This window comes from Malaya genurostris, chromosome 1 (genome assembly GCF_030247185.1).
Source record: "Malaya genurostris strain Urasoe2022 chromosome 1, Malgen_1.1, whole genome shotgun sequence".
Lineage (NCBI taxonomy): Eukaryota > Metazoa > Arthropoda > Insecta > Diptera > Culicidae > Malaya > Malaya genurostris.
In genome coordinates, this window is record NC_080570.1 from 131,813,078 (window position 1) to 131,832,886 (window position 19,809).

General features: G+C 38.7%; 1 protein-coding gene across 19 annotated transcripts in view; it reads left to right on the forward strand.

The window, feature by feature from the left end:
• LOC131425800 (protein tramtrack, beta isoform) overlaps positions 1 to 19,809 on the forward strand; it is a 522,944-nt gene that overhangs the window by 425,209 nt on the left and 77,926 nt on the right. For 18 of the 19 annotated variants that reach the window (XM_058587977.1, XM_058587980.1, XM_058587979.1 and 15 more), the window contains 3 exons: positions 11,428 to 11,619; positions 11,688 to 12,576; positions 12,634 to 13,013. In XM_058587977.1, the coding sequence (XP_058443960.1) occupies positions 11,428 to 11,619; positions 11,688 to 12,576; positions 12,634 to 13,013 (1,461 nt within the window). The remainder of the gene's footprint in view (positions 1 to 11,427; positions 11,620 to 11,687; positions 12,577 to 12,633; positions 13,014 to 19,809) is intronic. The other variant, XM_058587983.1, reaches the window with a different exon arrangement.

Sequence of the window (19,809 nt, forward strand, 5' to 3'; positions counted from 1 at the left end):
CACAACCGATCGACTGTTTTAAGCAGCACTTGTCAAATTCAATATGCGTCGAATCCGTCGAGTCACGAGTGTATCACGTTTATCATGCAAACAAACTACTAGGTGTGTGATATTGAGATGAAGCAGTTCCCGTGGCTTGCGAGTGGAACCATGGAACCATTCTCCATAGATTAGGAATATAGGTTTTTCAAAAGTATAGTGTTGGGGCGTTGTGCTCTGTGCTTGAATGAAGTTAATATATTGCTCGATGAAAAAAGTATTAATCACTCTGAATAAGAGGATGACTCATGGTTGCAAAATTTTTACTTATTTAGAACTTTACTTATTGAAAAGAACTTCACAGAACTCGGCAAATATTTACCGAATTTTCAACAGCCTATTGTTTGTTCATTAGTTCAATGATTTCAAAGCGTTTGGTAATACACTTTCCATCGATCTGCCAAAATCTATCTAGCAGTTCTGAAAACGCTGTAAACACTGACGGATGCTTTGGTGCATTTCGGATTAATAATTTGATCGAAAAATTCAAAGAGTTTTCGATTTGTTTTATGAAAAGCGCCTGTGCAAAAAACAGGGGGAAGAAAATTTGAATTGATGAAAACTGTATATAAAATCCAGACACATGCACGGAATATACTTTTGACATTGAAAACTTTTCAACTGGTTTACCAATTTTAAGCTTTTCAAAGGTTTTGGCCGGATAAGCATGTGAGATCTGCCCCCAATGAGAATTCAAATCGTTATATCATATTTGACGAAGCTGGAGGAAATTTTCCCTTATCCCTTATGTATTGACGAAACTAGAATGGCTCTATCGATTTTCATTTTTTTTTTCTCGAAACAACTGCTTCGTCGAAAAAACTCTTGAAGATCTATTTCTTGCATTGAACATGTTTTCTCACATTTCCGATCTTGGCACCAATGTGGCTTTTTAAGTAATAAATGCGTAATTTTTGGACGCGTTTAAGTGTTTCGGTTGCATATTTTTCTGAAACGCTGGAAAGCTAAATATTTGAGTTTTCTGAAAAAAAAAATGACAATCAATCATGCGTCTCCATTAAAGTTTTATTAGATTCGTTTCCTTCTAATAAAGTTTCGATCGAAACGCATGATTATTTGTGATAATTTAGAAAGACAAAAATATTGTGGTCATCCACATCTAAACAAAATAAGAAACTGAAGCACTTTAACGCGTTGGAAAATTATTTATTGAATGCAAAAAAAGTGTAGTATTGAAATCGGAAGTGAGAAAAAGTATGTTCAAAATATTTTAAGTATTTTTGATGCAAGAAATACATCTCCAAAAAACTGGGGAAAATTGTAAACCTGCGCGACATAGCCTAAAACATCCATGTTTTTATTGAGTTTCAATGAAATTGTTTAAATTTAATTTAGTTCTAATGATTTATTTTCAAGAATTCAAATTACTTTATTTTCAATTTCCTAAAGCAACATTGCGACAAAACCGGTGCATCTGTTGACACTAATCACTTCAGTACTTTTATAGAAAAAAATGAAGAAGAATTCGATGACAGATGTAAGCAATTCAGAGTCAACACAACCACTCGAACATTCTGTTAACACAAATAGTAACGACATCCACTTTGTATCATTTGGAGTTAATAAGTACTCTTTATTGTTCGTTATGAAAATATTTTGTGGTTCTTTAAAAAGTTTGATATTTTGTAAATAGCATTTTTGGCCCCTTTGACCCAAAGGGTTCCCGCCCTAGGACCTTACGGCATCCAAGTATTTACGAAGTTGTGCCCACTTAGGGCAATACAATTTTCTTATCCGAATAACTTTTGCAATATTTTGAAAATGTAAATTCAATTGAAATTCAGTATAGCAGAAGATGCGGGTGGGTTATGTCAGAGACAAAACTAGGTGACCTGAATACGAATACTACTGACACGCTGCCTTCACGTTTCTGAATATCGAAAATCGTTCTTATAAAGCTTGTTAGCGACAAAATTTTGAAACCCCTAGATAGGTAAATCTCTGAACGTACTTCATAATCTCGTGAAATATTTAACAGACTGATGAACGTATGTCTTTACATTGTGTAAAATCAATTCAACAAGCTTTTAGATCGAAGATGGTGACGAAAAAGTGCGAAAAGTAATTGTTTGCGGTCGCAATGAAAATTCTGATCTACCAGTAAAAAGCTTGGTTTACCTGTAAGCACACTTCTTATATCTTTCGATAAACGTTTGACAACAGCCAGGAAGGCTGGGAGCGGAACAAAACCGAATCTCATGAGCCACCAGAAGCAAGACCAGATCTTTCGGTGCGTACTATGACTTGGAAAATTAAAAATTTCTCCTACTTTCGTGCATAGCATCTGCAAGTTGGAAAGTCGTTCTAGGTGAAAAATGTATCGAATCATAATAATAAACACGATGTGCCGGCTAAAACCCATACTCGCCAGTTATATCGTGAATACTTATTGAAGTTTTTCTGCGTCAAAATAAACAATAAAACTTTTGTGCAGAAAGAAATTAAGCATCTTCCAAGAATGTATTTTTATACCGCCATGCAATCGAACTGCGTAGAGCAGCATTTCAGAACGAAGGAAACAGCCATGCTTCCCATTAAAAATATTTAGTTTGGCCGGTAATATTCAGCTGTGGTCGAACAAGACAAAACGTCATCATTACCGGAACGATAAACAAGGAAATGTACCGCGAAGAATGCTAATAGAAGCGATTGTTACTATTTCTACGCAGTCATGACGCTTTATCGTTATTCTGATACGATTTGGCATCTTGTCTCTATGCCACAGATGCTTGGAGATGGTATAAAGCCAATGTAGTACATGTTATACCCCTGCATATGAAAACACATGAAGAGAAAGTCCAATCGACTAGAAGAACCAAGCATGCTTCGATGTACTTGGGCCACCGCCGCATTCACTCACATTCATATATCTATGGAAACAAATTCAACAGAAAACCAATACACATTGCACTATAAGTCTATTTTTTCCTGTTCTGCTTTGTCGCCGACACTGACTTGAGATTCTGTTTTTGTCTATTTTGCTACCTATTTTTCTCGAACATGCAGAATTTATGAATTGAATTCTGGAATCTTCAACTCTTTAACTGAGATCTAGATTTTGACCCGCCGAAACGTCCTGCTCAGTCATCATGAAACCGTTCGTTCGAGCACGAGGAAGGAAGTTGCTCTTTTCCATGCTCGATATTATAAAATATTTTAGAAAACTTTAATTTTCAGACATTCGTAGTTATCTGATATAACTATAATTTTTCTCATGAATCGATGCAGCGGTATCTCGTCCTCATGTGCACGTTGTGAACTTAACAACCGGTCAAATTCCAAGAATCAATTGCATTCTCATCCGCATTTAATTATGTTCTAGATTCTCAATTTGTTCGATGAAAACAGGTCGTATGGTACCGAATATAAAGCAAATGAACGATTTTGGCCACAGCGCAATATGCACAAGTTCACCCCAAGCTGCTTGCGCTTGTATTTCGTATCGCATTACTATAGCTAGTACATGGCGCACCGAAATTGCCTGTATTTACACACATCTCATATACATTTAACTTAAAATTTCAAGTATCATTTGTCGCTGTGTTAGTCTCTTCTCGGTGCACATGAGTTACTGCACAGATTCAAGAAAAGAACGAATTATTCAGCTCAGCTCTAAGATTTGTTGTTATCTCTGTCATATTTGGCTGTGAGAGAACTTGTATGCACACCGTTAGAAGAGGCTTCAGTGGCTTATGCTTATGGCAGTTGAAAACAAATTGCTGTATTAGTTGCAACGTCGAAGCGGTTTTTTGATAGAGTTATTGACAGATTTTCTCGACGTACAACGTACCGAAATCTTCTATTATACCGATAATACGAAATAAGTTTAATAAAAAAATTCCCATCCAAGAGTTTATCATATTTTTAAGACCATATAAACTACTATCGGTTAATACTAGGTTAAGCTAGACAACTGTCGGCAAAGGCTTGATATTACATTCCTTCTGTAGAATTTTACCATTCTGTTTCAACAGATTTCGCAGATTAACGAACAGGCCGATTGCAGCGTTAGAAGTAGTAGGTTAGTCCTACTGACTCTAAGAATCCTTCCAGTTCGGGGCTAGAATACACGACAAAAAGGGCCTCGAGCCGTCAATCCATGTGACGGACGAAATTGAAATACAAATGGTATATTTGAAATTCCGTTTGTTTTCCTCACACACTTTTGGTAGATTGGAATTATGGGAATTCATAATTTAAACAATTGCTTCTGGCAACACTGACCGCAAGCAAAACAGCATCACAAGCGAAGATACCCAATAAAAATAGTAATAATAATACCTGGTCCGCTCTTGATGAAGCTCTTGCCCCCGCCGTTGTAAGACACACTAACCGTCTAAACGATCTATTGCGTTTGAGACGGTACGGTAGATTAATATCTCCGCATGGATCTGCGTACGAGTATCGCAATCCTTGCACCCTAACCTGGCTCCCAGTATCCGCCAAGCCTTCCGCAAGTCGTCGCGTCGATCCCTTCTGTGTCTTGTGGTCTATCGCGAAAAGACTACCCTACCGCGAATCGGACCGGTAGATGCAGAGACGGACGGACGGACGGACAGGTTGCTGCTATACGCGCATTCTAATTCCCATAAATGGCCGCTACAGTGTCGCCTGTCAATTTCCACGTAAGACGCGTTGCTTTAGCGTAGGTACACAGAATGGGTACTCCGGTCTCTGTCTCTCTCTCTCTCAGTGGGTCGTGTTTGATTGTTTTCCGCGTTTGAATTCAAGGGGCCATGCAATGCAAGCGACATGCAAGCTCGACTCCGATGGCTATATAGAGATGTAAAAAAAAAACGGTTTTCGAGACAACGCGGGACTAATATTTACCTCCGGGGAACCGCACCGCGCCGCCGCTGCCGATCGAACAGCAACGCTTTTATATTCAAATCGGAAAAGGTTACCGTAACGAAGCTGTCGCCATCGATGGCAGGTTGAAAGTGTGACATTCCGCCATCTGCCGGGGGACGGTCCATGGAGGGATGAAGGCTACTCAGACGGCTGCATTAGGAATGACCAAATGATATGCAAATCCTGTTGGGAAATGTTTTCAGCACAAGTTATGCTAGGTTTTGCTGCGCCTACACGGAATAATCTACAGTTTGAAAGTTGGAAATCTGATTTTCGCGGTTTAACAGTAATGTTTTACGTTTGTAGATCCAATTCAAAACGTTTGCAAGTAGGGAGAAATAACAGTTTTGGAATTCTAATATTTTTAATTAACATACGTGGTCTCTGAAAGCAATTACAACTGATAACATTATCAGCATTCCTTTCTGCCTGTAGCACCTGCGAAATCGAAGCCCAATCCGCTAGGTTCGATCATCGAACGGAAAGAGGGAGAAAAACATCACAACCGATTTGACGCCATCGTAACGGTAGCAATCAATATTTATGCTAATTATTACTCCAATGGCAGAGATTCGCTGCTCCAATTTGTTCTGCAATCGATTTCTACTGTTTCGCTGACGGTGGACTTTCGCAGCAGGCGTCAGACATCTTTTTTTTTCGAAATCAATTTCCGATTAGGATGAGATGGCACAAAAAAAACAGCATTGCCGATTGAACCGGTTCCATCGACGGGAACCGAGGCCCGCGTTTTTAGTTTGACAGCCAGCCGTCTGAATATTGACAGTTTAGTTCACCAGTAGTAGACAAACGGGTCGGTTATGACGATCTCGACCCAACAACGGAACGCGTTTGCGTAGCCGGATTGAGTAGAAAATTGTGAATCATTCGGATAGAAAGTAAGCAATATTCACTGGAAGATCGTGCCGCCTGGAACCTAACTTTGAGGGCAATTTACCATAAAATAGATAAAAATTTCTATTGTTTGAGGATCCTGTGAATTGAAGTTCACGATTAAATCGGTAAAATAGATTACCTGTAAAAACCTGTTATTACCGCTACGGCACTAATCTACATTTAGCTAGACAGTCCAGCGAAGCGAAAGTCATTTTTCCAAAAATTCTTATCCGACGCAAAAAACTATCTATACCATATCTGTATCAGAATCTCTGCTACATCAGGAAAATTGTCACCGGAGCTCAGTTAGGTGAGCAAAAAATAGGTCTTACGGCATGCTTATTCAAGTAAAAATCAATATTTACCTGTATCATAAATGAATAATCGGTATTTTAAAAGAACAAATGCCAGATTTTCCTCGTTTCGCCAGACACTCAAACTAACCAGATCTTTTGCCAGATTTTCCAAATTTTCCTATTCATTTTTTCCTAGATTTAGTCAGATCTTACTAGATCTTTACGGTTTTGGCCTCTATACGATAGGTGGGAAGACCTTTTTTTTGCTCACTGTAAATGAAGCCCGGCAAAAATTTCCTTGTATATAGTAGACCCAGACAAATCCAGATAAATTTTTGAGTTTTGACAGATTTTTGAAAAAATAACCTGGCAACTCTGATTGCGGTAACGAGGTCAAAAATCGGTATAAATACCGAGAAATTCCGAATGATGTCAGTTGAACTGTCATTCCCTATTCATCTATATAATGATGAAACCATGTTATATCATACTTATTTTGTTGTCTTGATTTTGATTTTTCTTGCTTCCACTATCGGAGCTCACAACAACAGAATATCTCGTTATGGATACGTTTTAAATTGATTGTGCATGTTTAGGACTCAATGAGATTGAGACTGAATGTTACCATGTAGTGAAATTTCGTATATATTTTAGTGAAAACTTTACTGGAACAAGATAACAGCGCGGTAGAGGAGTCGCTTCTGCTTTTTGTTTTGCAAGCACAATGAAAATCAAGGGTCATGAAATTCAGTGAACTGAAGTGGTCAAAATTATCAAGCTGCCATTACAGTCTAATGCTGATACAATGAAATCACAACTAAGGAGTGTATCGAAAAGTAGTTAGCAACATTGATTATTGAATAAAAAAGCGAAAAAACATATTTTGACATCAGTTTTCGATATATTGTAGAAAAATTACATTTTTATGCATTTCACTGATTATATTGAAGAAAATCCTAGTTTCTGTGAAACGCTCGCATTTTGGACTTGACATTCTTCATTAAATTCTGCACAGTTACTTTTGTGACTTTCCTGGTGGCAGCTGTACAGTTTTTTTTTTTAACTCCTGCATGCTTTGGGACACTGTACCTTCCTTCCGAAAGTGCCGCTTGACACTTGCCTAATACCTTTCAATTGGTCGAAGATCCGGACAGTTCGGTGGGTTGATGTCCTTTTCCACGAATTGTACATTATTTTTTGACAACCACTGTAGAACGGAGTTGGCGTAGTGGGCTGAAGCCAAATCCGATCAGAAGAGCGGAGGAGCCTTATGCTTTCTGTACAGTGGCAGCATTCTCTTCTTCAAACATTCTTCCCCGTACACCTTGGCGTGAATTGTGCCCTTCGTGAAGAAAATCGACGACTGCAAAGCACAGGTACAAATTGCTTGCCAGACCAACACCTTCTGTCCAAACTTTTCCATCGCCCCCGTGGTGTCGCGTCGTCCAGGTTCTGGTACACCGATTTCGTATAATATTGCGGTCCGGGCAGCGCTCGAGAGTCTTCCTTGGCGTAGGTTTCGTCGTCGATCAGGATGCATCCGTCTTTATTCTGTAGAATCCGGTTATACAGATTTCGCGCTCTTGTTTTGGCCTGAACTTGCTGTAAAAGGGACTTTTTCGGCACCTTCTGTTTCTTGTATGTTTTCAGAGAGTTCCGAAATTTGATCCGTTGAATCATCCCGATGCTGATGTTGAACTGCTTGGCCAAATCCCGCGTCGAGGCCGATGGGTTTTTCCTGATGTACTCAAACACTTTTAAGTCCCGGCCGGGCTGGCTGGGACCCGTTTTCCTTCAGGATCGGGGCAAATCCATCATGGAAAAGGTCTTACCGAACTTCTCGATAATATTTTTGACACTGGCGTGGTGCACTTTCACCCGTTTTGCAATTTCGTTGTACGTGACACCACTTTCGGAGCACCAAGTGTGCAGAATTTTCTTTCGCGTTTCCGGATCAATTCGACTCATCATTGAAATGATAAACCGTACCGAAACCAATCGATTGCGCAGCTGTTATTGACATGTAAACAAATATGTCACCGCAAAACACGCTGCAAAAAATTAAGCCATTTCAGAGTAATAACTGTTTGAATGTTGCTAACTACTTATCGATACACTCCTTACTTGTTCACGTTTCATCTTCGGCTCATCAGTGCATAACAGTTTATGTTGAATTGTAATGCAACCTAGCACTTCAACAAAACACCCCAACACACCATGATTAAAAGTCCTCATATTATGAACTGTTTGGTTGAAATTTAAGTGTAACGAACCGTAAACGTTATGACGACCTTCTGTGTAGTATAAATTCAGGTGCCATGTCTTAAGATGTGAAAGAAATTCGAATATGAAATAAAACGACATAGTGATCTTATTTTTCGATTCTAACTAACACTAATATTGAAAACGGTAATGGATTTCATTCCATGAGTTACTGTAGTGAGTTCAAGGTGAAACAATTCATCAGCCAGGGCACTAACCGATAATCAGATCACAGTTTCTGGTTCGCCAAAGAAACAAGGTTATCGGTTTGCATCAGGGGTGGAAATAAGCAAATTTTTTGATTCAAAGTAAATAAAAATAGTCAGTATTATCTTTTCATATCACATGTTTATTGTAGATTTTATAATAAATTTTGAAACAAATTATTTTCGATAAAATAAATTTTGGTTTTACTTAGAATTTAAAAATGTCTTCATCGTTATCAGTATTACTGTCTGCTTCGGAATCAACATTTCAACAAAGTAAGGCTCGTTTTAATGCTACCCTGAGTTCATTAAACAAGTTTGAAGTTAAAATGCCTGTCACTCCGATGGTATAATGGCTAAACGTCAAAGCTGAATATCACTCAATTTTATCGGATATGTACTATCCGATATCAATAATTTTGGGATCGTTGGGTAAGTTTATTTCGTCAGTCTCATCGAAATTCCATGCGTTGTGATGTAGTTGAAATTTATTCAGCAATACCGTCGTAGTGGAGTAATATCATCAATAAAACAGCTAATACATGCTGCGATGAACAATAATTATAATAATAAGAAAAACATGTCCAATCTTTGTGCGTGTTATGCAGCTGATTAATATTACCCTATTTAACAAGCTTGAATATCATACACAGAAGTAACAGGAGTGCAGGATTTCGCTACACCAATTCAAACGCACCATTCAAACTTTGAATCTAAGTTCGTGAAAATCGATCAATACCAGTTCCATTTTGGAGGTATAGCCCACTATTATTTTTTTACATCTTGATTCAAATGAGGGACAACAACAAAAAAGTTTTCTTCGGCCTAATACACATAAAATATTCAAGATAACATGAATAGACATGAATGAAACATTTATTTTTAAAGCTTTTTTTCAAAAACACCCTGTGTGATACTGTTTGAAACATAGCAGAGCGTTATATGAATAGCTAATAAGTGCAACTTATCGTTAAAACCCTTCAATTTTTCTTTATATCGTGTATTTATACCCGGCTTTAACCTAATTTTGGTCGTTCGCCGGATCGGCCCCTTTAAGTAGTTTTGAATACGAAAACCTAATTTATATTTTGTGTGCCAAAACCGGACTAGAACTTTCCAGAGTAGAAAACGTTTAAAGTCATTTTTAATGCAACAACCGGGAAAAAACTTTAAATGGGATAACCGGATAAAACCTTAGCCGGTACTTTCAGAGCAAATGTGTTGATTTTTGCATGGAAACTTTCTACGTGTTTCCCTCGGCTGCGGGATTCATTCCACATTTTGAATCTTATGTATTTTATCTATTTACCCACTATTTAACCTACAAGATGTTTGAGATCTAAAAGATTTTTGAATACTGGATATTGATGACGAACCTTACATTTTAATCTAATTGTATAAAAATTGAATATTTTTATCTTGACGAATTAAGTTCGATCATATATTTTTCGGAATCAAAATTCATTCAAGTGTAAAAAATTACACCAATTATCGATATTATCAGGTTCGAAAAGTAGTTTAATATAATTAAAATTACTAACGAGATAACTATATTTAATTCTAGATAATATATGAATAGTTTTTATGTATTACCACGCAAACAATTTTAAATGAATCTTAAGATGATGTTGAGATAAAAAAGCTTTAGAATGACTGAATAGTCACAAGTTTACACGTATTACGACTTGTTGATTTTCAAGTACAAGTGAACGACGAAGTGAACGAATTTTTTTCGAATATGCCTTCTAATGTTAATATGTAACACTAGAATGCAATCCTGCGTCATCTTCGCGATTATGACTTTGACAGTACTTATCTCCAGTTGTATTAGAAAGTGATATTGAAACTCAAGACATTTTAATTCTAATTTGCTCCGTCATGATCCTAATTCAATCAACATCGTCCTGCGCTAATTATGTCCAAACATAATCAAAGCCAGTCATTCCTGATAATCATCGGGTTTAATGTCAATTGTAATCAAGAAGCGCCTTTTTTCACATGCGTTTTCAGACCAAATCAGACTTCGTCCTTGCCTTGTACCCTTCTTCAGTCGTTTAATGCAACAAAAAAGACCCCGGCCGAACGGACACAACCTCAAAGGGAACAAAGCGTCATGAATAAGCAAGCTTAGCATCATTTTCATGCCTTTATTAATTCATATATGGTTCAGTTTTGCATATTTGTTATGTTGGGCATCACTTTGCCAGATTTTTTTCTTTTTTTCGCTGCAAGTTCCGCGAACTGCGGCACCGCCGAACGAATGTGATCGTTCGCTTGGTGGACTGCGAAAAAAATGCAATCCGTGGTTCCCTGGACTCGTTTACATATAAGCAAATGTAGAGTGTTCTTTTTAGCACTACCAGCCGCGTCTTGCGCGATGCTCTCCGATGGTTCACCTGAGCCACTCGATTGAAACCGAAGCGCGAGCCAAAAGTGCAGCCGCGTATCACCTGCACAACGCACATTAGCATCCTATTACCTACCAGAAGCGGAGCCAGCAGCGGGGAGAGGGGAACTTAATAACAACCGTATTTTGCTCGTACGGCTACGTTGTAGACAATGTTCAGAACACGGCCAGTACGCCGGTAGTTTATAGCTTATTAAAATGGTTACAAAATGTTGACATAATTTATGACAAATTAAGGAGATATTATTTTAGGGCATCGGAAAAGACCCCTGAAAAAAGGGTTTGACAAGGAGATTTTCAGTGAGTCGATATATTCTTGGCGTACGACTGAGATCACAGAATATTTAGGTAGATTTAAAAATGAGAAACTTTGTCCAACCAATTTAAAAAAAAAGTAAATGTGTCATTACGTGAGTTCTAATCCCCGTGCCTATCTCTTTCGTATTTCCAGGTTGTTCTATCGGCCTGTTCCTCGTACTTCCAGACACTCTTTCTTGACCATCCCGCGCGGCATCCGATCGTGATCCTGAAGGACGTCCGCTTCGCCGAGCTCCGCACGCTGGTCGACTTCATGTACAAGGGCGAAGTGAATGTCGAATATTGCCAGCTGTCGGCGCTGCTCAAAACCGCCGAATCGCTAAAGGTAAGTATCGAAGCAGGTGCAAGGTGCAAGGTGCTAATAGGGAACTAATGTGAAAACCCCGTACCCAGGTCAAAGGTCTGGCCGAGATGACCAACCAGAACACCGCCCTGGCCGAACCAAAACGCGAACCGGATCGTCTGAGGCCTCACAGCCATAGCAGTGCCCACGCCACAGCCACCACCGCCGCCACCAGTTTGACTACCGCTTCCTCTCCTTCGTCAGCACTGGCAGCGACGACCGCCGGTAGTGCAACGGCCGTCTCACCGCATCACCATCAACATCCGCATCATCACACCTCGTTAGATTCGCCCACCAGCAATGCTGCAACCGTGGCAGCAGTGGCTGCCTCCCTCGGCATCACAGACCTGTCGACGATATCGAAATCCCGTGGATTGGACTCCGATGGGCGAAGTCCTTCCCCAACCCGGTTGGATCCTCCGTCGCCCACTCCTCTAGCGCTATATCCTCCCCTTAGGAAAAATCGAGATCACACTCATACATCTAGTGGTTCAGTATCCTCTTCAGCAACTACGACCATCACAACGGCAGCTGCAGAACGTTCCTCGGAGGAGCGGGATCTTGCCGATCACAAAAGACCCCTGTCGAATAATGGTAATGCCTTTAGCAGTAGTCTAAACCTAAATAGTCTGAGCAACACCGTCGAAGGGCTTAGCCAGAGCAGCAATGCCGGAACGAACAATGACAGTGGGAAACGGCGGACTAGAGAAGAGGACGATGATGATGATGACGATGAGGAGGATAACGAGGAGACTGGGAATCAACTATCGTACGAACCGGGAACTACCAACAGTGAACAGGACCAACAAATGCACCATTGCCCACGATCAAGTGTCGATGAGGACGGCCGACGCAGCTGTACTACCGTCAACAACAGCAACAATATGAATACGTCGGACGATGAGTACGAACCGCCAATCAAGATCAAGAGTGAAGCCGGTAAGTGAATTAAACCCTCTCCCCCTTGTCGCTAGATCCACTAACACTAATCTCTAGAATTCTCCCCTCTCTCAGGACTGAATATGACTATCAACTCGCCTGCGTGCCTAGCAAACTCGACCAGCGTCGGACTGGTGAACTCGTCCGCCGCCGGTCTTCTCGGTGATCTAAGGCCTTCCTCGCGGGACAGTGGCGGTGGTCGTGGTGGTGGCACACCGGTGGCGTGCACTTCGACGACGTCGACGGTGAACAGTGCCGGAGGAGTGGGACTCGGTGGCGGTGGCAACGGAAGTGCCCTCGGACTGGATCGAAGCTCACCACGATCGCAGCGGGATCGAAATGAGCGAAGTACCTTCGGCAGTGGCGATATTCCAAGTCCCCTCTCGGAGCCCATCGCTGGACCATCCGGAATGGGACCGGTGCAGCAGGTTCCTTTGGTAAGTGGCAGGTCCCAAGTAGGAGTCGCTGTTTCACAGCGGATAGGTTCGATAGATTTCTGCGAAATTTTGACTGCCCATCCGGGTTCGATTCCCAACCCAGCACATAGGGCCAGAGTCAGTTTTTCTAGCCCGAAGAGGCGAATGACCTTAAGATTTAAACCTCTTTAACCAAAAGCAAACAAAAAACTTATGTATTTATCGACTGGGAGTAGCACTAGTAGTGAATAGTTCTTATTTTTTTATTTTTTCAGTCTTATATAGTCGACTAAATTTCCCTTGAAAAATGCCACCAAAAAAGGCCGAAACGTAGGCAATTTGAAAAAATACACCATCTGCCTAATATATTAGACTGAGAAAACCACAAATAAGAACTATTTGAATTGAATGGTGAATAGGCTATAACAATCGGAATCAAACCAAATTTCACCAAAACAACAATTTTGGTTCAACCTTTGCTCCCTATTCAGGTAGAGCGTTTTGAGAGGAATAATGAAGACACATGTTTGAAAAGGTCAAAACGAAAACTTGTGCTTCGTGGGCAGCACCAGGTAGTGAACTTCAACCGGTACATGCAAAGCATCATGAAAGTTATTTCGCGTTTCTTAGCCAGATTGCCTTGCGGAACGTATTCTCTCATGTTCAAAAACATCTCCACAGTAAGAATAAGTTTCTGGGTTCGAATCATAGCTATAGCTCTCATATTTGTATTTTTTTCGCTATTTGATTCACCAAATTTCCCTTATGGTCTATTTTTCGTGGGCAAAGATATAAAGTAAAAGCTGATTCCTATTTCGATTAACGCGCGGAACGACTGAAATCAGCTCTGCGTCTAATTCGTATTACCGTTTTTGAATTAGTTGATTTTAAGAACAAAATTTCCAAAATAACTATTAAATTAGTTGAAATTTAGAATTTACTTTGCTGATAAAAACTCTTGTTTTTAGAGAGTATGTTCAGTTGGCGAATATCCTGGACACAAACCAGCAATATTTCAATCCAACACGAAATTCTCATTGACAACTAATTTTGGGATTAAAATCAGAAAATTTGACTCTATTTATCTGTCACCTTCATTGCTGAAAGACAGCACAAAAATGAAATTGGTTTAATTAACAAGTTTATTAGCCAAAAACTCATGAGAAGTGTCAAAGCAAAACAATCCATTAAAAAGCTAAAAAGGATAGTCCTGTTGAAACTGCTTGCAAATTGTTTTGATGTTTTTCGCATTTGTTACGATATATCCATATATAAATATCTAAACCGATTTGTAAAAATGTCGTAAACTCTTAGTGAAAAATGTATTTATTCAGAATTTGTGCGCATTTGAAGCGATTGTGCGTAACAATGTTTCAACGTAGAACAGTAAAGTGAGTTTCGAATGTTGCACTCTAATTGTATATGTCAAACGAAGTTTTTTGTTTCCTCCAGGCTACGCCATCTGGTGTACTACTTGTATTCGGTTTTTGTTCTCCGAGTGCTCAAAGTTTTCAGTGAGAGAGTCGATTTCGCGAAGTCGAATAAACAAAACATTTACAATTTTTAAAAAGAACTTTATGTTTCGTTTTGTCTTTTCCTCCAATACAACATCGTATCATCGTACCTGTCAACATAGAAAAGACAACCACGAATAAAAAATTCTTTTCGGCAGTAGTGTGCCATCTAGTGGCTAGTAGACATAACGGTGTTAACGTATATAGCTGCAGATTGCAGAAGTCAATTCAACCATTCTTGTTGGTTGAAAACAACATTTTATTTTTCTATTTAACTAAAAAATTAGTTGAATGGAAATGGAGCGTGACTTAGCTAAGAAATGACAGCACGTTTAATTGGTGAATTCATCTAAAAAAAATTGCCATTTCAACTAATATTGTATTATTATCAAGGGAATGAGAGTTACAAATTCTGGATTAGCAAAAGTTAGATTTTTTTTTGTTGACTCAAAAAATAACTAACTAAAATCAGAAAATCAACTAATTTTTTCGCCAAAATGCTGATTTCGGTCTTTCAGTGCGGGTTCGGAAAAGTATAGGAGAAATGTGCAGATTTCTGGTAGTTTAAATGAGATTGAGCCGAATTATTCGATTTTTTTAATGTTAGGAAGAATTATGCGAGACTCTGAATGTTTAGAAAAGCGAAGTTCAGAAGGCAGAAAGTTTTGAGAGGAAGCGGACTTAGAGGGTGAAGTGATTTTAAGGGTGTCTGAAGTTTAGGAGGGATTGTGCACGATTAGCGGATTTAAGACAGTCTAGAAGGGATTGTGTGGTTCTTGGGCTATTGAGAAGTGATGGTGTGGAATTAGGGATATTGGTACCGCATGGTTTTATGTTAAGTGCTCAAAATTATCTTCTTTTTTACGTTTCGCCTTCGATTTAGGGAAGTTTAGGAGAAATTATGCAAAATAATGGATTTTATGAATGTTTATGGGGGATTCAGCAAAACTTCAGAGTTCTGGTCCTCCGTGAGTGAGCTTAGAAGGGATTATGCGGATTGAGCGAGCTTTGACGAATGCACGGAACGACCGAAATTAGCTCTGCGCCTAAATCGTATTACAGTTTTTGAATTAATTGATTTTAACAACAAATTTTCCATAATAACTATGAAATTAGTTAAAATTGAGAATTTACTTTGCTAAAAAAACTTTTATTTTTAGAGAATGTGTTTAGTTGGCGAATATCCTGGACACAAACCAGCAATATTTCAATCCAACACGAAATTCTCATTGACAACTAATTTTGTTATTAAAATAAAAAAAAATGTTTCTATTTATCCATCACCATCATTACTGAAGGACAGTACAAAGAAAACAAAAATGAAATTGGCTTTATTAACAAGTTTGTTAGCCAAAAACTCATGAGAAGTGTCAAAGCAAAACAATCCATTACAAAGCTAAAAAGGACAGCCTTGTTGAAACTGCTTGCAAATTGTTTTGATGTTTTTCGCATGTGTTACGATATATCCATATATAAATTTCTAAACCAATATGTAAAAATGACGTAAACTCTTAGTGGAAAGTGTATTTATTCAGAATTTGTGCGCATTTCAAGCGATTGTGCGTAATAATGTTTTTACGTGGAACAGTGAAGTGAGTTTTGAATGTTACATGCTAATTGTATATGTTAAATGAAATTATTTTTTCTTCCAACCTTCCGGGCTACGCCGTCCGGTGTACTACTTGTATTCGGTTTTTGTTTTCCGAATGCTCAAGTTTTCAGTGAAAGAGTCGATTTCGCGAAGTCGAATGAAAAAAACATTGATTTAGAAGAAAAAATTTCAAAAAGAAGTTTATGTTTCGCTTATGTCGTTTTCTCCAATACAACATCGTGTTTATACCTGCCAATATAGAAAAGACAACCGCGACATAAATTCTTTTCGGTAGTAGTGTGCCATCTAGTGGCTAGTAGTCATTACGGTGTTAACGTGTTTTCGGTGACAGTGCGCCATATAGCTGCAAATTGCAGAAGCCAATTCAACTATTTATGTTGGTTGAAAACAACGTTTTATTTCTCTAATTCAACTAAAAAATTAGTTGAATGGAAATGAAGTGTGCCTTAGCTAAGAAATGACAGCACGTTTAATTGGTGAATTCAACTAAAAAAATAGTCATTTTAACAAATTTTTTTTTATTATTAAGAGAATGAGAATAAAAAAATCTGAATTAGCAAAAGTAAGATTTGTTGAGTTGTCTCAAAAAATAACTAACTAAAATAAAAAAAATCAACTTATTTTTTCGCCAAAATACTGATTTCAGTCTTTCCGTGTGTAGAAGGGATTGGATTTGGGAATGTAGAAGAGGAATTGTTCGATATTAGTGGATTCAGAAAAGTATAGATTGTCAAGTTGATGAATGTTTAGGAGAGACTTTATGGGCTTAGTCAAGGTCATTTCGCCGAGTGACATTCTGACGGATGCACCACTTCGCTAAATGCCATTTCGCCGAAAGCCATTTAGCCGATAGTGTCATTTCACCAAATCTGACTGGGTACAAATAAAAAATATCTAATGCAACTACGTTACATTCTTTAGCTTCATCTTTCGGCGAAATGACCCGCTCCCGTATGCGTTAAAGAAAGATGAGGAGAAGTCTGGCAGGTTTAGCGAACTCAGGAGAGTATAAGAGAGATTATGCAGATTTCGAATATTTTAGAAAATTGAGCTTGAGCATCACCGACCATCCCTGGTTCCTACCCCGTTGCTGATCGAGATCACCTAAAATTGTACAGAGGATAATTTCTAGGTGATCAGTTCTGGGATTAGCAAATAATGGTCCAATGTACTTATTCTGGTAGCCCCAGAATAGAATGAGCAGTACCGGCGCCGTCCAGGTCCGAATATTGATCACGCACGGAATAGCAAGGGTTGTTAGTCCAAGACTTGTTTTTTTTTATAACAATTTTTATTTAGGCCTATTTGTATCTATTTGTATACAAGCGTGACCGATTGAGCAGATTTTTCATAGAAATATTATTTTTAATATTTGATCTCATAGTCAACCTTTTTATCGGGGGAGAGGAGCTTTCTTTTTCATCCAACGAGGATTGAGAAGCACTTTATTTTCGTCTATGCTCGTTGCTAGATACGTTTTATTGAACATTGATCGCTTACTTAGTAATTGCTTACCGATTAAAGCAGAAAGTGTTTTTGGAATAGAACTACTGGATTCATTAGTTACCGATGCTGAACGGGTGTCCTTCTCTTTGGTTAAAGATGTCCTTTTCACAGCTCCAGTTTCTGTTTCCGTAATGTAAAGGTTGTTCTCAAAACTGACATGTGATCAGCTGATTTTCATAGCTAATCAGCGTTTTACACGGATGTATCCCACATTGACCACAAATGATGTAAGATTGACTTGCCTTACGTAGTTGCATACGTACCACTCGCACGCTATTCCGGATACCAGGAAAAAATTCCTCCATATTTCCCTTCCGATGGAAAAAATTTTACCGTACTGCGACATATTTTCCCGAACGAACTGAAAACTTATTTATTTTTCAGCATGATCTCCATCTAGAGCGATACACTTGACCCATCGACCATGACTCCAACATGTTGATGCCCTTTAAAAGAAGACTTGTCAAGGCTTTCAAAATAGGCTTCCGTTTGTACAATGACCTCAGCATTCCACAAAAATTCCTTTCCCTATAGAAACATTTTCAGGTTTGAAAATAGATAATAATCGTCATTTGGGGGTGCGGAACCTCTTGGGTTCCGGTTCGTGCTAAAGTGCACATGACTAGTTTGAATCATTTACGTTTCGCATTCAGCTCATCAGTGCATTAGCAGATTATGTTGATCTACTAGATAATAGTCGCTATGGATCAGGTCTGGAGAATACGGGGGATGGTGGACCAATCCGTACCGCAAATCATTCAATTTCACCGTTGCTTCTATGCTGAATGCTGAAACTCGTCTTTTTCCATAGCTTGATGAAAACTAGAACTCGTCTGACGCGATCAGCTGCTATTCAAACACAAGTGGATAGATTGTCATGAAATTTGGTATTGGGTCATCTATAGGCTTTTTCTCAACAAAAATATACACGGTTCGAAACTATTAATGTCTTTTCTGTGAGAGGCCCGGAACTTTTCATTCCATGAAGAAGATAAGAAAAATTCTTTCGAAAAACTAAGAATAAATTTTCAAATCATAAAGTGTAGATTGAATAAAGTAATAGTTTACTAAAAAGCGTCCCAGATTTGAAACATTAAAGGAATCAAAAGTAGGAAAAGAGAAACTCCATCAATTATCGCCTTTTCCGACATGGAAGCAGGAACCCAGTAGAACTATTATTGGTTATTTTTTCAACTGCCTCTTGGCTGGTCCTGTCCGAAGAAAAATAATAGGCACCCTCCGGAGATGGAGTTCAGGAAACTCCTATTTCTTATTACTCATTAAACCAAGGTTGGGGTGGCAATTCAAGTTTTGCCCCGGGCGCAAATTTTTCTAGGTAGAGATTTTTTGTTGAGGGAAATATAATAATTAAATCTTGCACGAAACACTTCGGTGTCGAAGTATAGCGTAGTTGAAATTCAGCATCGAAATATCATCGGAGACTCTTCTTCCTTTCAATTATCTTTTTAGCGATATTTCTTTTTTGATGAAAACTCGTCATCAAGTTTCGCTGACACAAAAAATCACTTGTGAACTTTGAGGTTCACAGTTTTGTCGATTCCTGTTTCATGAATGAAATTCTCGTAAGTGATTTTTTCAATCACTGAGTTTTTCAAAGGTTCAGAAAATCTTTCGAACTGATTTTTTCGTGAGTGATAATGAAATGAACTTTTTCTTCATGATCATGATTTACTCAATACTGATAATAAGTACTAACAATCTCATAGTGAATCTTCAGCTTTACGAATAGTTTAGGAGATTGAACGGGACTGATTAGTTGAAAGGATCGAATTTCACGAGTATCAGAAAGTTCAGAAGGAATTATATGGGATTAGCGTGTTGAGTCAGGAGAGATTGCTTCATCTAGTTCGTCCCTTGGAGAGATCCTCTAAATCTTCTGACTTACCAAGATCGTTGCAAGCTAATAGGTCTCGATTTGATCGTAGAGATGTGATTAAGACAACTTTTGTCGCAGATCTGCTCCTAACTTGAATCGATTGTTCTGAAATCTTACGCTCACAAGACTTCGGTATTTTCCGTCGTGTTCTTCAAACTCATAATTTTCTCCGTCTTCCTTCCGCTAGAACCAATTACGGTCACAACGAGCCTTTCGTCGGTATGTGCCGTCTATTTAATCGTTGCTCAAATGTATTCGATTTTCACTTAACTCATACCACCATAAAGA